Source organism: Cuculus canorus, chromosome 1 (genome assembly GCF_017976375.1).
Source record: "Cuculus canorus isolate bCucCan1 chromosome 1, bCucCan1.pri, whole genome shotgun sequence".
NCBI lineage: Eukaryota > Metazoa > Chordata > Aves > Cuculiformes > Cuculidae > Cuculus > Cuculus canorus.
The window spans coordinates 5,050,811-5,068,906 of NC_071401.1; the positions used below are offsets into that span (position 1 = coordinate 5,050,811).

The 18,096-nt window shown below is 36.3% G+C and overlaps 1 protein-coding gene across 1 annotated transcript in view; it reads right to left on the minus strand.

Annotated features, from left to right (window-relative positions):
- The window catches only part of GUCY1A2 (guanylate cyclase 1 soluble subunit alpha 2), a 158,676-nt gene that overhangs the window by 15,514 nt on the left and 125,066 nt on the right, over positions 1–18,096 (minus strand). Inside the window, exon 7 of the mRNA XM_054056576.1 lies at positions 608–762. Coding sequence (XP_053912551.1) covers positions 608–762 — 155 coding nt within the window. The remainder of the gene's footprint in view (positions 1–607; positions 763–18,096) is intronic.

The following is an 18,096-nucleotide window of genomic DNA, read 5'->3' on the forward strand; positions in this document are numbered from 1 at the left end:
AGTAATTCAAGCAGCAGAAATTCTAATAGTCAAGCTGTCAAATCTGAACAATAAGGAACACCTTTTTTTATTTAGGAGCTGTTCCTCCTAACCAGGTTTAATCAAGCCTTCCCTCTATTTGCATAATTTCTTCAAAGAGCTAAGAAAATGCTTCTATCAAGTTCTCTTTACCGTGCTACATACAAAATTTTGTCTTCAATAAAGCAGAAAAACTCTTTGAAAGCTTGGCTTTGTGGGCAAAATTAAAGACGTTGTTTCTCTCCATAAACTGTGCCTAGCAGGTGGAACCCAGATTCTTAGTCAAAAGCTGTAATGTTGCATAAAATTATGGTACTATGATAGACACCTCCCACTTCTTCTATTACACATTACTTTAAGCAGGAATGTTTGACCTTCCTGTTCTGCTTCATTGCCTCCACTGCCTGACTTCTTTGCCCATTCTGGTGGTAAACGAAAGACTGACAGCCCCATGCAACACCTCTTCTCAGTTGTCTGGGTGCCCTGCAAACTTTATGTTGAAATTCATGTGTTGAGGATAGAACATGTTGTAGATCAAATTCAAAACAGGTTGGAACAAGAACAGTATGAAAAAAATCAGAGGACTTACTGGTATGTGGTTGGACTGACATTGATGCGGCGTGGGTGACTTCCTGACTCAAACTTGCTTGCAAGGGTGACATTATTTCCAAATAGACAATAACGTGGCATTCTTACACCAACGACGCCAGCCAGTACTGATCCTGAGTGAATGCCTATCCTCATCTGGAAAAACATGAGATCCATGTCAGTCTGTCCCTCTTGTGCTGCCCATGGTAAAGTCACTAGCACTTACTTACAAACCAGTCACAGCAACCCTTCAAAGAAATAAAAAACAAAGGAGAAAGAATGAAATGGAAGAAAACAGGCTGTCTCATTCCTCTAGCTTAAATCAGATGCAGTTACAAAAAAAGGAGAACAAAAATATTGTCTTCTTCTTTACTAAAACTCTTTTCTTCTTCTCTGGATGTTCGCTGGGGACTACAATAGACAAAATAGGAATTATGAACAGAATAGGATGAGATGACCAAGAGTTACTGCAAAATCAGCCACCAAATTATACAAACAGATACATTACAGAGAGTTATTTTTGCCAGCAATTCTAACACAGGCTTTAAAGTAAGACTCAAATTTTCTCAAATTGGCAGAAAGAGTAGAAAAGTGGAATGTGTCAATACAGTACTTTTATCTTCTTTGTATTTTTTATTCCAAACTCCTCAAGGTCTACAGTCTTCCTCACTTTGTGAAACTGAGAGATATTGTGATGGTGAAGATGCTGAAAATTATGGCACCAACAATGTTAGAAATAATTATATCGCTCCAAAATAAGGAGGAATAAATCCCCAGCAAATTAAAAAAAAACACATCTGTGCCTATTCTAGCAATCATTCCCTGTAGCTGTCTGAGATGTGTTGATTACATTGATCTGCAAAGATTGGAGTCACCATCCAAGTTTCTTCAAGATACAATAATCAAAGAAGATTGACTTTGCATTCATTTTAGCAACCAATTGTGTTTGCCAAGAAAATAATTTTTGCAAATAGGAAAGTCTTTTTCTCTTTTTAACTTTATAACACTAAAAAATGAAAAGAAGATATTTATATCTTGTGAGAATACTCCAGCTCATAGCAACTGGATCACTGTAAAACACGAAAATATGAGATAATGGTAAGAAAATATATAGCAGCTACTAAACCAGGGTGCAATGGGGTCTGAATGAGAGAGTTAACTAATACTATACTCTATATGGTCCTTCGACTTACTCAGTTCACAGTTATTACACTGCTTTTGCCTGTCAATCCTTATTTTCTAATAACACAATTCATATTTACTCAAATACAAATAAAAAATCACCGTTAGCATTTTTTATGTTAAGACAAATGCCAGCATTTTATATCTTTGGTGTCCAAGTTCTACAAACACATTAGACTCCACATTATCTCTCTGACTATACTTCCTCCTATTTGTCCAAGACTTCAATCATGCAGCTAAGTGTCCTTTTCATTTTGTTCCTCTCTTATATGCCACAGACAATGGGTATAGCACTATATCTGCTATACAAAAAGCCCAGGCGTAACCTAAGAACACATTGCTCTGCATTTAATGTGATTCGACTTACAATAAGCCCATAGGAGACATAAAATCTTCAATCTTCACAATAATGCTGTTAATTACAGATTAGGATTTAAAGAAAAAAGCTGTAAATAAATAGCACTAAGATTTAATTGAGTTTTCAAACCTACAATATAATTTGTAAGGCAGCTACTGAAATCCTTCAAATAATCTATTCTGTTGGGCTAGGAAGTACCCACAAACTTTCTTTGGCTGTGAACTTCTATACAACCTCATCACAGTCACATTATTTTGATCATATTCTGAGACATGAAGATTCCCTGCTTTTGCCGCAGCATACATTTAAACACCATTGTTAATCTCCTGTGAAAAAAGTGCTCTTGCCCTCAAGAAGCGAGCAAACAGCCCTTCTACCCAACTAGTGAGGTCAGAATCTGACCTCAGCAAAAATTACAAGCAGAAAGCCTTGTTCACACAACAGCAAGTTTTCATTGGATGCAAGAAAGTTAATGTAGGTTTTCTGCTTAAACCACACACAGAAATGCCTGGGTACAAGACAAAATTACACCAAGAATGGCTTGCAATAAAGCTCCACATACAATTCATTATATGGTTCTCAACAATAAAAAGCCTGCATCACTAACACTATTGCCATGAAGAATTCCTTAGTGGGTCCTCCCTATATCAGCAATAACTATTATTTTTGTCATATATTGCTTTTCAGTGAAATATGTGTTTCATAAAAATGTCTTTTCAAGATTTTACTTCATCTGCAGATGAGCTATTCTTGCTTTTTCCTCACAACACACCAAGTGTTGGGTCAGCATTTTAAGTTTTTTTTTTAAAAAAAAAGGTAAAAGATACATGATCAAATTATTAGCAACCAGACAACTATTTGGGCACATCGAATTTTCACATTAACTCTGCAGCAAAAGAAAATCTACCTGATGAATTTGACTCGGAACAATAATAACAGTTATACATATATACTTATAGTTCCCAAGCTATATTGTATATGCAGCCCTTATCAATGCTTTCCTAGAACAATTACCATTAAAGATTATTAATAACATATGAAATGCACATTAGGTTGCAACTAGGATGCACTATTTGCCCATCATAACTATATTTATTCATTTATTTCCTTTAAATATATGTGTAACATCTATTACACACGTACTAACTACCTTAATACTTAAACTGAGCATTTTTAAGAACATGCATGGTCTTCATCTGTGTGGATTTCTTCTTTATTTGTCTTTAATCATTTGGCTAATGATATAAAAGGACAGCATACAACGCGGACTAAAAGTTCAGAGGCATTATTGCATACAAATGAAAAGATGGCTCTTTGAAAACTATCACAAAGAGAAAACAACCAGAAAATACCAGTCCTTCACTGTTAAGGAACAGTGAAGAGGTAGACAAAAGCAAAAGACATTTCTAGAGTAGAATATTGGAAGGCACAAAGTGGAATGGAACATGAACAGGTGTGAAAAAGAGCAAGAGACTTGCGAAAGGCGTTTTAAGACAGAGAGAGGAACAACTTGAACTGGCTGCAGTGGAAAGATAAAGAGTGGAAGATGACAGGGAGAAGAAAGATTAATTAATTTGATCTCTGCAGCAACTGTGACAATAACAAGGTGGAGACAAGCTGATGTGAGTGTCAGCGGCATAAAAGAAGAGCAGCCTGCACTGATTGATGGAGGACAAGACAAAAGATACAGCTATTTTCCAAAGAGTAAAGGAATGCAGTGGCATGCCTGAAGTAAATGTCATCATTGCTAATTTATTCCTCAATGGCTTTTCCTGTTAATCAGTATGTTCACAATAAGCAAATCCAGTAATTTCCTTTATAATTAAAGGTCTTGAGCTTTTTCTCTTTTGAAACTCTGTTGAAAAATGCATTCTTGTTTCTCTCGCCTCATTTCCCTACAGAATTTTGAGGAAAAAAACCTGACATTAAAATGCAAGCAGAAAGACACCATTTTACAGTGTAAGAAGTAGTACTTTTCTCCTCAAGAACATTTTATAAAACCTCCTCAAATCTAAGATTTTGACCAATACATGTCTGCATGTCAATAACCAAAAGAACACACTAAGGCCTATTTTTCCCTTCAGACAAAACTGAGTGATTGCACTACAAGACTTAAAAACATCTCTTTTTTAATTAGACCACATAATAATAATTCAAACTGTAATGATCGCTGAAAGGAAAATTAGCTATTTTTTTTTCCATTATTCTCCAAGCTTCTTATGTACATCATGCTGTGCAAAAGTATCTTCAATCGTGGTTAAGGGCTTACAAATCTATTTTAAACAGCATAACCTGTGCTTAATACAGAAGAGAAGAAAGGAGCCATCTGAGATAGGCAATAGCATGAAGAACTGCATAAGGACATGACAGTGAAGAATAATTTCTGAGTTGAAAAGAAAAGGCTCTTTGTGGACAATACTGCAAAGCAGAGTAGGAAAAGAAGACTCTATGGGTACCTTTCCTTTTGTCTGCCAGTAAAGAGTAGTTAGTGTTAAAACACGCAAGCAGACTTTCCAATTTAAACCAAAGGTACACAAAACCTGTCTTCGGATAAACAAAGGGCAAAAATATATGCTCATTTCCAAAATTCTCTCTGTGCAACCAGTAATTTCAGGGATTTCCTGAGCCAAAAGAAAACATTTTTTTGCATAGAAGTGTCTGTTGTTCACAGCTCCTCCTCAAATATGAACTACGAAGATATTTCATGGGAGTGGTAGAAGTACACATTCTTCCCACTGCATACACAGAGAGAAAGACCTTAATAAACAGTTCTCACACTCTGAAAAAACATATTCCCGTGCTAGAAAAAGAAGTCTTAGATTGCTTCACAGGTTAACTACATCCAGAAGGACTCAATGTTCACAGAACTGCCTGCCTTACACAGACTCTAAGACAAAGCAGTGAGGGCAGACTGGGAAGTAGGTGACACAGTTTGGAAAGCAACCACAGGCAGAAGTAATGCCCTACTCAGCCAGCCTGGAGCATTTCAAGCCTTGAAAGTGTGACTGACTGGCAACTGCTCAATAGTTTGTGCTGAGCTGGTCGCAGGGCTCAGGGCTGATAAAAGGCAGTAGCTGTATGGAAATATTTCCAGGCACATGGATGTCCCAAGCCAGCAAAGTATTTAAATATAATAGGACTGTTCTGCTGGATCAGGACTTTTTACATCAATTTCAAAAACGTATGTGGACATCTGTGCACTCTCTTTTTCTCAGATAAATAAAGCACTTTCTGCTCTAACATACTCAGTGATACTCCGTGTTTCAGTAAGGATCGTGTCCCCTCCATCCTCATCATCACCTTCAGAATGGAGAAAGTCACTTCTCATCAAGCATCTCAGCTATTAGTTCATTACACACTGCCAGATCCTTTCAAACTGAATGTACCAAATTCTGTAAGATGTTATCTGCTCTAATATTTTGTAGCAGCTTCTACAACAGTGCTATCTCTGAATCTTAACATATACCTTACACAGGGACATTTATTTGTAAAATGTATTAATGGAAAATGGACTCTATAGAGCTCAGAGTGATAACATCAGGGCCATACACTGGTGAGTCAATGTGCCTTTCGGCACCTTCAAAGAACTGCGAGTTGACAGAACTGACAGCTATGCCCTGACATATGCTTTAGCGTGTGGGTTATCTGTATTCTTAGATAGATTTATAAATATCACAGTGTCTTTCTGGAAAGGGACATGTGACAGTACAGCTCACTACAGAATTGTTGCCAAGGAACAGACCTGCTCAGAGGAAAATATAGATCACTTTGAATTTCACAAGGTGTTCTATAGAACTAAGCTACAGGATATATTTCTGCCATATTTGAACAACATTTGGAAAAATGAATACTTAGCTTTTTTTCTAATGAGAATTTCCTAAATTTCTTCCTCATAGACTTAGAATTATTCAACCCATCTGAAGCAAAATACACAGAAAATTATAAAAAAAATGAAAAATAAAATTATAAAATAACAAAAATTGAATTCCTTCAGATCAATAAATCCATTGCAAACAGTTACTGGCTAAAGCAAATATGTGGTCTGTGTTAAAGACACAATTAAATTATAACTAACGTGATGCACATTATGTATGTACATCCCTGGACAATGGTCTTGGTATGCAGCCACCTCTAATGTATGTGGAACAAGGAGCTATGAAGTATTTCTATACAAAGAAGCCCCAGACTTGAAGGATGAAATTCCTTTTCTCTTTGTAGTTAAGTTCTTCCATAAGGATCTAAGCTAACCTTGCTTTCAGCAGTGGGTGGATTAGATGACCTCCAGAGGTTTCTTGCAAATTCCTTTATTTCCTGATGAAAAATTATACCCCTAAGAGTCTTCATCAGCAGTATGAAGTAGAATTAAATAAAGTAGTAATCAAAACCATCAGTTCTATAGCAAAAGGAAAGTTTATACTGGGGCAAAGTTTTGGGGTGCTAATTCTGTCCTGAGGCACCAAGTAAATTCACTATGATGTCGCTCAGGGTCTACGTTAGAAGATGAAGTAGGTCCTCTGTAAAAAAACATGTGACCTGAAATGATTTACCAGGAGGTCAGAGTACAAACCCGTAAATGAGAATTTCTGGAGTTTTTGAACAGAAGAAAAAGTCTTATGTCCTTCCCCTAAGATTCCACAGAAGCGACATCAATATTAATGTGCTTCTTAATAAGCTGCTTCTTCCTCATCAATAAAATGTTGCATTTCATTGCTGATATAGCATTTAATCAAAACCATTTTTATTGTATTCTTTGAATAGTAATTTCCACAGCAGGCAATTAATTACTAGGTGAATCTGTGTGTTCAAGCACTTAAAAAAAGAGGTAATCATTCAAGTAAGCCCACATAACAGTGGAAGATTTTTCCCAGCCTCCTCTCCACTGACACCCAAAAAAGAAAAAAAATTCATCAGAAAGTTCTGTTTGATCCTTAGTGTAGGAGGACATCTTTGTCTCACAGTGCCATCATATGACATACACTGAATGGATTGGGTGATATTTTAACAAGGATAAATGACACATGCTCAAAATATTTAAGTGAACGAGAAAACCTGTATGCAAAAAAAAAAAAAAAGTTGGGCATAAGGGTTTTAACCTTAAGAAACAGTCTTCAATACTTTCACTCATTTAGTCATTTAAGGTACAGTTTACCTAATTTCAACCACCTAGAAGTTCTAGACTCCTTCTAAACCAAGGAGGTAAATAACCTCAAGGCTGCAATTCCTCATATTCCAAAACTGGTATCTCAGAAGGCTTGGATCAATTACTCATGAAGGTGTCTAACTCTCGGTGGAACACAGAGGTATGTTTAATGGTAAGTTTAGCCTGGACACCTCATGCACTGACAGCTACAAACGAGTGAGATGAATCCAACCTTCAGACTGCGAAACCTGGCACATTTTCATCTTTGGCTTAAAATGAGCTACACTGCTGCGCATAAATGATCAAAGAAGCAGCTGTTGATGGATAGGACCCCGTCAGAAGATCACTCTGTTTGTAGAACAGCAGGAATTTCTTCAGATATTTTAACATAATGTTGTTTGAATCTAGCCTGCAACCTTTGAAATTGTAAAAAGAAAAGACTTTCCAATGAAAAAGTCATGCTTTGTCATTTGATCAAAGCACGTGCTTTTATGCATAGATGAAATTCAGGTTGAACTCCTTTGGGAAAAAGTTGGCACTAATCAACAAGGATCTGATGCATACCATCGTTAAAATCTACAGAAACCATTGATGTATAAGAATCTCACAGTTTCAATATTAGAAGCATCCTTATCCAGCCTATGTGCAATGATGATGTGTCTGTATCATGATTTTTCCTGAAGGCTTCTATACTTTTAAAGTGACCTCAGTCATTGCCTATGTAATTTAAACCTTTCCCACTGCAAGATGTTTTAATACGTTTTGCACAAAGACATTTTATGTTACATTTTAAGTGAGTAGTATCTATCAGATCTTCCAGCTTCAATCAGCACCAAGGCAAGCGTGATAAAAATAAAAATTTGATTAACCTCCCTCCTCCATATGAACACAGTAGACATGACAAAAAAATCAGTGGGTCAGGTTTTACAAATATGCCCATTTCTAAGCTGGGAAAAGTGGAGAGAGAGTTCTTTTAGCACCTCTCAATCTAATAAACAATAGATCCAATTAAATATAAACAAATACTGGCAACAAGTCCACATATGCCGTCTTTTAAAATACAGTAAATCAAGGAATGTCCACATAGAAAGATAAAATGCTGAGAACACTCCAAGCTGTGCATAAGGAACTTTTAGTGTTGCACCTTATAAAAGCTAAAAAAAATAGTGTGTCCCAAATGAGCACTCTTTCTCATGCTTAACTAAAGGATAAATTAATTTGTAATATACAGAAAGTTTCCATATGACACCTGGAGAGTAGAGATACTTTTTACCATATACGTTCCAATGTCAGAACAACTCACAGTATGAGACCAACCTTACACATCTCACTCATCTCTAAACAGTAAAGATGCTGTGTTTCTTGGCTTGTTCGTCAGTTCAACTTTAAAAACTTCAATTTCTATAGACTTAATACAAGGCAATATAAGAGCTAGATGATGCCAATAATTTTTGTAGAATTTACGCTCCTCTTAATCCTGGAGCTAGTCTCCACAGCTGGCAGGTAACGATTAGCCTGACGGGCAATGGCAATCGCATACAAAGAGAAAAGAAGTTCTAGGACTGTACAGATCCTACAAACAAGAGCCTAAGACTCCACTTTGGCTATAGTTGGGGAGGGGGTTATTAGCACTCTTTATTGGCTGTTGTACTTCACCATCACAGAGCTTCAGATTTATGCAGGGAAAGCAAATTTCCTCCTCAATAGAATCAAATGCACTTTCCCATGTAATGTTTTTTTTGAAGTCTTTCCGACAGACAAATTCACTGAGATGAGAAAAACTACTTCATACAACACAGGGAACGAGCATGAAGAGAAACAGTCCTGTTTTGCCCTGAATTGAAGATCTAAGCAAAGCAAAGCAAACTTTGACACTGCAAAACAAGCATAACAAAAGCTACCATTAAAATTTCTACATCTCCATTCCCCTCACTGAATATCTAGGTTAAAAAGATACCTGTCAATAAGGTGGTTAATGAAATCAAGGAAAAATACCTCCATAACTCACGTAAAATATATAGTTAACTATTCCTAGATTTAATCTATTAGCCTACAAGCAATGTTTGATGATTACTGCATGTCAGATGTGTCATTAATGGAAATAAGACAGTATTTTACCTTTTGTTTCAACTGCTTTGGATAAAAGAGTTAACTGCACTGCAATTTTAAGGCTAATATTTAGGATAAATTTGAATGTTCCAGTGTTTTCACAACTAGAAATATTTTTTGCAGCCTTATTTTCAAAGCACTTAGCAAATGAAGATCTGACAATCTCAAGAATAAGCCAAAATCCAAATGGATGGAGACAAATTCCTCTCAGATGTAGGTGAACAACTCAATGGAAGGAAAGACTTCAATGCTCAGTCTTAATGACTTCACTTCATTCAGTGATTACTCCCTCTATCTCTCACACATCTCCCCCTCAGAGGCACATTGATAAAGAACAAAGCATGGGAGCACATACAATTCCTTTTAGCTTGTGCATTCTGTAAAAAAAAAATCACAATCATAATACATGTATTATAATAATTCCTTTCATACATATTATGCAGTTTGCAAATGCAAAAATTCAAACACGTTAAATTTCTTAGTCAAGATGACCTTTGTCCTCCTTCACATGCTCTTACCAATTAATTAATGTTTCTATAATCCACAAAAATACGCACACACACAAATAAAAGCATATTTATGCTTTTATTTATTCATTTATGCATATTTATGTTTTTATTTGTGCGAGTGAGAAAGACCAAAAACAGAAAGAAGAGACTTAAAGCCTCAACTTTCCTTGTACATTCCCTTGAAGATCACTGGACAAATTAAACACTAATTCAGTTTTGGATGCAGTAGCAGACAATAGCATGGGATCTATAACTTCGTTGTTTGTTACTGCTGCCTATGCAACCTTTAATGCTGCTAATTGTATGAGTTTGGCATTTGAATCTGACCCTCACACAGATGCCTGGCCTTGGATTTTGCTTGTCCAGCATTATCATTACTTGCTTCTTTCCTGCTCTTGATCTTGTCTGATTGTGCTTTATTAAAAACTCCTCTAGTTCACTTTTTCACCCAAAGCAATCTCTTTTGGTTCAATCTTTGCAGATGACAACATCTTTACCTTTTAGTCCCATTCTTTACTCTTTTCCTCCTAAATGCATGCAAGATGTGTTTTTATGGAAAGAGCTTCTTTATTCTTTGGTGCTCTGTATTTTTCATACCCTACAAACGTTTCATATATGTAACTGGTGTAGTTGAAAACAGGATTAAAAAATACAGATTATCCTTTCACTAAGAGCAACAAACTCTGCAAATCTTTGCCCTTAAACTGCTATCCAAAACTAAAACATATTTGCCTGTAAAAACTAATTCAATTTTTATCTGATTACGTGTAATCAAGTCAATGTGAGAAAAGCAGAAAGCAGCAATCATTCCAATCATCTGAAATAAAGTGTTACACAAACAGTAGGAAAACAGAGGAAAGAAGGCTGCATGGAAATTGATCTTTACATTAATGGATTTGTTAAAATAAACATTAAAATTTCTGATATTAATATTGACTTTCTTCTGAGTTAGTATTTATTTAGTAAGTTTTCTACAAAGAGCAAGCAGCCAACACAAGCAAACAAATTAGCTACTAACTTTACTCCTAAAATAATAGTTCTTTAAATTGAATAAACAAAACAAATTACACTGGAAAGATAAATATAGCTATGATCACCTACAAGAGGAAAAAAAAAAGAAAATTATTCTTGGTATTATCTTTTAACCTTAATAAATTAAAAGAAATCTGTTAGCGAGAAAAAAAAAAAACATGACACATTTTAGAGACTTTGGCTGTGGTTTTGTGAAGATTAGATCATGTTAATTTAAACATTTTTATTTGTATCAACTTGAGTTTAAATTAAGTGGATAAACGAAATGAAGTGCATGAAATACATATGAACTTCATCTCACTTGTACTTGCACCTAGTAAATAAAAATAAACTATGCTGAACTTTATTCACTGTGCTTGTAATGATCTGCAATAAGCAGCACAGTGATCACATTGATCACTGAAGCCAACTGATCTCACAAAATGAATGCAACCAGTAATTTATTCCAAACTAAACCCCCACAATTTAGGAGGGAAAAAAAAAAGGAAAATTCTTTGTAAGGTCTCTTGAGTGGAGACCAAAATGAACTTGAGTTAACAGGCAATCTGGTCCTATAAAAAAACGTAATTTTGGGCTATGAACATTATATGTCACTCTAAACAGTTCCTTCCTACAGAATTTTAGTTCAACCGCACCAAGAATATTAATTTAAAACCTAGGTACTGTCAACAGGAGTGACTTCTAAAAAGATCAGCAATCTGTTCAGATCCTTGAGAGGATTTGCTTAAGGGGGAAAACTAAAAAAATCTCTTAAATATTCAGAACATGGCTAAGTGTAATAGGTAGAACATGATAATCATCTATAAATGATGTTAAGGTGTTAATGTCAGGGGGAGGTATGGCAAATGGGGACACAACTAGAAATAATAAAGAGGAAATGAAGACATGGATGAATATTCATCTTCCCTAGGCCTAAACAGACCATATTAATGGCAATGACAGACTCCTGTGCAAGTGTGCTAAGCTACAACATACAGGTCTTTTCTTTAAGACATTAGTAAGCTACTTGGAAATACATTGCAAGGATGTTGACAGGAAGATGGACAGGATGCGTTAATACATGTATGTCTTTTCCAACGGTGACATCATGCTGCATTTGCCCAGGGAGGTGGTCGAGTCACCTTCCCTGGAGGTGTTTAAGGAACGGGTGGATGAAGTGCTGAGGGACATGGTTTAGGGAGTGTTAGGAATGGTTGGACTCGATGATCCAATGGGTCCTTTCCAACCTTGTGATTCTGTGATTCTGTGATTTAAGGAAAACTAATTAGAAAGTGGTCACATATTTTGGGGTTTCAAATGATTACCAAAAAGCAGGTGAGACCAGTATTTAAAATTCAGAAGCTTCAGTAGAACCAGACCTTACAAGATTTGTATGTTCTTGGGTCCTCAGTGGGCAAAACTGATGGCTCCAGAGACACTAGGGAGCATCTGAACTAGGTCTGAGAACCTGGGAGCACAGCAGGGAGACTTGAGGCCAAGAACTTCCTCATATGAACAGGGCATTTGTAGACTCCAGATTTGATAGGTGAAGTGGGAATGACTGAACCGTGTGAGATCCTAGAAACCATGTGGTCTCTACTGGTCATCAAGAGGACTGTCATTATAGTTCTTAAAACCTGTATTTCTGGAAAACACCTTTGGTGTCATAGAAACAAAACTCTGTTTTGGCAGAAAACATCTGACCAGATAAAGTTATAAGATTAATCTAGTTACCAGAGATTGAAATGGAGAGCACAGCAACTATGTTGAACCATTTTACTTACAATATAAACTTGGATTTGTAGATTTTTTTTTTAATGAAAACATGATAATCTATGTCTAACAACATACTTTGCAGTATCAAGTACACCATGCATAACAAATCAGTGCATTCTTGACAGGGAGAAGAAGTGATATGATTTTTTTAGACAGCCATCCTTGAGGAATGGGACTGTCAGTTCTGTTAATTCAATGCAATCATATATTGAACTAGTCATGTTATTTTGGCATTGGACTGTTCCTCATCACAGATGATCACAGTTAAGTTTCAAATGGATAACTATCAAAAGGAACCCTTTCACAGGAAATAGTTTGGTAGTTGTACATTCAGCCTTCAGAAAGATGAAAGGACCACCTCACTAAAGGGCAGCAACCTTCAAAATAGAATAAAGATATGTCTTACACTGGTTTTGTTTCAAAGAAGCAGTGCAATTTTGAAGCACGTGCCCAGTTGTCCCGATTTACTCAACATTACTCCATTTGAGAAAGTGATTTTGGTCTGCATGAATTAGACACCTTTTAGAGGAAATTAAAGCAATAGCTGTGCTCATGATGTACACCAAAGTCAGGGTTGACTTATGGGTATATTAGGATCCAAACCGCATTCAGTCTTTCAGGTTACATACGACGGAGGCATTCAGTTTGAAAAACAAAATCAGTCCAAGTGAAAACCTCAAAATGCATTGAGCATAGATTTAAGGGCCTCAGCACAAACTCCATCAATCCACTAATCCTTTCCTATGGCACTCATCTACTTGATGAGAGGCAGGGACACCTATTGGATCAGTAACAGGAGCAAGAGACCAAAACTAATTATCTAACATTAATCAGCCAAATTTGTGATCATGTATTTAAAAATTTACTTTCTAAAATTCTAATCAGTGGCTGACATTTTATAACAACAAATTAATTACTTAGTAAAAATGTTACGGCTGTATTAGAAATGTTCAGGACTGAAATGTAAAATGAAAACAATGACATCTTTAATTAGAGTGGTAAGACCCATTAAATTAAGAGATTCACTTCTATAAAAATGCTGTACTTTGAGTGAAATTAGTCAAAACACATTTAAGATTTCTCATTGCAACACTGTTTAATCCCAAAAGCTTCCCACATTAAGGGTTTGGCTTCATACATTTCAAAGCTTTAGCACGTTAAATTCCAATTACTTCATAAAAGGTAGGCAGCGTGCATACAAAAGATACTTGCAACAATAGACTGAATTATGGTGTGTCTCAAAGCTCATTATAAAGCACAGACTACAGTGGACTGTCTGATAACTCTCTACAATTTTTCTTCATTTAGTCTTACTTAGAAATTGATCTTGGCTTGTAAGCAAATTCAGAGAATCCTAATGCACTTCTAATAATCCCCATGGGAAAGATGAATCATGTTCAGACTACATGTTCCACAGGCAACATTCTCCATTGTAGAAAAGTGGGAAGAGTAATGAAAATGCCTTTTCTCTTCTCTGAAGTCAATTAATTATTGTCTGTAAAAATAAATAGAGGCTTTCTTTACATCAGCAATCATTTAAATTCATGTAGTTGAACTTAATATGCAAATTTGAGCAAAAGCAAGCAAATGTCCTCCTTTAAAGCATACATTTCATTAATATCTGTCCAAAACATAGAACAGCATGCCTCAAAAAGCATGCAGATATTTAAATTATTTTGCCCTTGTGTAAAAAACATGTTAACAAGGAAGCAAACTTTCATATAAATCATGAGGAAATGTTGCCAAGCAAACACGATTTCTTTGTTTCTCTATTTTTTGCCAAATCAAGAAAGGCTATTTTTCTATCTGAAATATCTTTAACGCTGCCACGTGCTCTGGAAGTTTCAGACTCTGGAAGTTTCTATGTTAAGATAAGCTTGTTCAGATCTGATCCAGTATAGCCACAGGAGAGCTACTGGGTCAGCCCAAGGGGCCATGAGGACTACTGTCCTGACTCAAACCATGGCAGTTGTCAACACCTATGAAAAATTATCAGAACATGACAAGCGCAGAGGGACATCTTTACAGCTTTCCCCGTTTCCAACAAGTTGTGCCTCTGGGACTTCTAAGGTGAAAGATATCAATTTCTTGCTGAGCCTCGTGTCCTGTGATGCCCTCACTCGACTGTTACGGCCACTTGAACTAACTGATGTAAACAGGTATTTGCCTCTCCCTTAGTTACCAGTATATTTCTGGTTTTCTTTCTTTGCTAGATATTTCAAAGCTATTCACTGGGTGGGTTCCTTAAACCTTCATTGGACTGAAGAGAGGCTTTTCCTATAACCCTCAGGCACTAATTAGTGACAGCTTACTTGACTGCAACTTCTTTACCCTCGGTCTGCCATCCTGGCCGTAAGGCCAAGGCGATGATAGAACTGTCTTCTGACTCAGCAGCAGGAGTCCCTGCTCCTCTCTACACAGCCTTAACTTGATTTAAACAAACTAATTGATTAGAAAATTGGTATACAATGGATTTTTAAATATTTTTCAGAAGAATGGAGCCAGTTCTGCTTAGCATGGAGACATATGGAAACCCTTCACAAAAATGATTCTATAAGTAACGGTTTTGATAAAGTGTCATTTCTGTGGAGGTCACAAAGGGTGCTGACATCACCTCTGTTCAGTCCAATAGAGTTTAAAACAGAAGATACTATCCAAGCACTGCACTTCCACCCAGTTAGTCCTGTGCTGACACCGACAGCTGACAGCACACGAATGAACTCTCATTGACACACAGACTGTCTGAAGAAGACTAAGCCCACTGTAAGACATGCCAGCAACAGGCAAAGATGCATATCTGGTTGTCACGCACCAGTAAGAATTGCAGATGTGTGACAGAAATAGCAAGAAAACTATAATGTCTATAACAGCACTGGGCTATAAAGGTGTCCTCTTGTGTTAGCCCAAAGTAATGAGAGAACATGAGTCGCACTGTCATTTTGGAACCTTCTACCTTGTCATTTTGGTACCTGTGGAACCTAAATCGTCAATATGCTCAGGAAGTAGTTGCACCGTGATGTGAAGGCATTATTCATAACGTTGTCATTACTAAGAAAGACACAACAGGAGCTGGACTTAAAATGTCTACAAACAGAATGAATTAAAATTAATGCTTTATCTAGATGGCAAAATAAACCATATTTATGTCTGCATAATCCATGTGCCTTGCTGAGGAAGCCATAAGTCCAGTTGAAAATTGTCTCTTTGCTGATATTCTTGGAAAGGAAGCAGCACAAAAACTGTCAGAACAGACCTCTCTCACAGAGATTTCCACAAATTTCAGCACTTTCTACAGCCTGTAAATATGCTGTTTGGTTCTTATGCACACAGATTTGCTGTTCAGACAGGTACAATCACATCTACCAAGCTTATCCTATTGGCTTTTTTCTCCTTTTCCTGGGTAGGAGAAGGGGAGAGTACAGAGAAGACTTTTTAGGAAGCTGTCAGGGTTCCATATTGGTTTCCTGTATTCAGAAGACCAAACTAAAAGTAGTCATCACTTACAATTTAGTTATAGGTCCAAAAAGTACTCCAAAATTTATGAAGTAATTTTCGAAGGTTTAGATGTCCAATATACATAGAAAAGGTTCTAAAACATGCATTCATCTCCCACTTTCTACCTCCTTGAAAAAACCTTCTGATTCTTCTTGCAAAACATTGCTTAGAGTTTAGATTTCATTTTAATATTAGCATAATGTGGGCTGTAAAATGACGATGTCTGTTCAGGTTAACAAGAAAACATTCAATTTTGTAAAAATCACAGTTTTTAGTCGCCTTTTCTGTGAAACAAAACCAAGATCCACCAAAATATGAAATGAGAAAACACTCTACCTAACCACTGGCTGCTCTTAATGCCCTTTTATCTTTCTGGAAGTGCCATCCTAAACCATAGAACTTTCTTTTCTTTAAAAGGTCATCAAAACTAAAGCATTTCAGTAAAAGTCTTGGTTTAAAAGGACCTGTGTTTTTATATGTTTCACCAAAAACAAAGGAAAAAAGAAATTTCAGATGGCTTTATTTACAGAACTTTCAGAGCCAGAAAAAGGGTCCGAGTCACATGTCTAAGTCAAGGTTAGTTGAACCCTCTACTACCACTACCCAGGGTGCCATGGGTAACCTCACTGAAAACTAGATTGAAACTCTGCACTGTCTTATAGTTTGTAGTGTCATTCCATAAGTTTCTCTAGATACAAAAGAAGAGACAGTTTTACTATAACTTCGTTCTGCAAAAGATGTGTTTACAAATAGTCATTTTGATGCCGAATGGCTGTTCATTTGTTTATAGTCAAGGACAGTCAGACCAAAAAACTCAGTGTGTTCAATAGGGAACAGATCATTGCAAAAATATCCTCATTCCTGTAAACAACAGTCTTCCTGTGCAAATGAGAGTAGGTTTTATTATTTAGCTATTTGCCATTCATTCTCATGCATTTTAAGTTTTTCATCTGTCCAGGAAGCAAGAATGTCACATAATTTAGGTAACCAATTCACACAATACAACAAATGACAAAAATCAAGGAAGAGCTTGTGAAAAACAAAAAAAATCTAAAAATCCTTTGGCAAATACTCAGAAATAATGACAGCTCTAAGAACATAAGAAGGATGTTATAGTCTCCTCAATATGTTTATAATTATCAATTTCGCAAGCTCCCTACAAGTTCATTCAGGAGGAAATGGCAATGTATAAGCAACCACAAAATATCTCGTAGCATAACCAGACAGAAATGGATACCATGACCTCAGTCATAGCAGACAGAATTTTTGCACTCTCTTTTGTTATTTTTGTTATCTGAGCTATCCTAGCTATTAAATGTGCCATTCCTTTGGAAAAAGAAGTTGAAGTTTAGCTGCAGAGGTCTGTGACTGGCAACAGGCAATAAATGAGATAAGAATATAAGAACAACTGTATTCTATCAGACCAAATGACCATTTAGCCCAGTACTGTGGCCCTGAAAGCAGACAGCGCTTGAAGACAGACACCAGTATGCAAGGGTAGTCTGGAGAGAAACGGGGTTAAATGAAGGACTCATTGAAGCCTGTGAAAACTTTATTCTACTTATAGTAGAGAAAAGGCTTCAGAAAGTGCCAAACAGAATGTAATCACTCTTTGTTCTTCCTGAAAGTTTGATAAGACTGTAGATTTGAATATTAAATAGCTTCCTAAAAGATGTGAAGTTCTGTGGTAAACACATACAGAAATAAAAAGCTATGCTTAAACTCCACATCATCTTCTTTTAATTTTCACCTTTAAGAAAGCTCTTATTCACAGATAGCCCAGTAAATGGCAACTGATATTTTGGAGCTAGAAGTAATGGAACTGTCTTCTTTGTACCATAAAATTTCAGGACTTACAATACCTTGTCCATGTTAAAATTAAAATGAGTTGAAAATAAATGAGTGTTTCA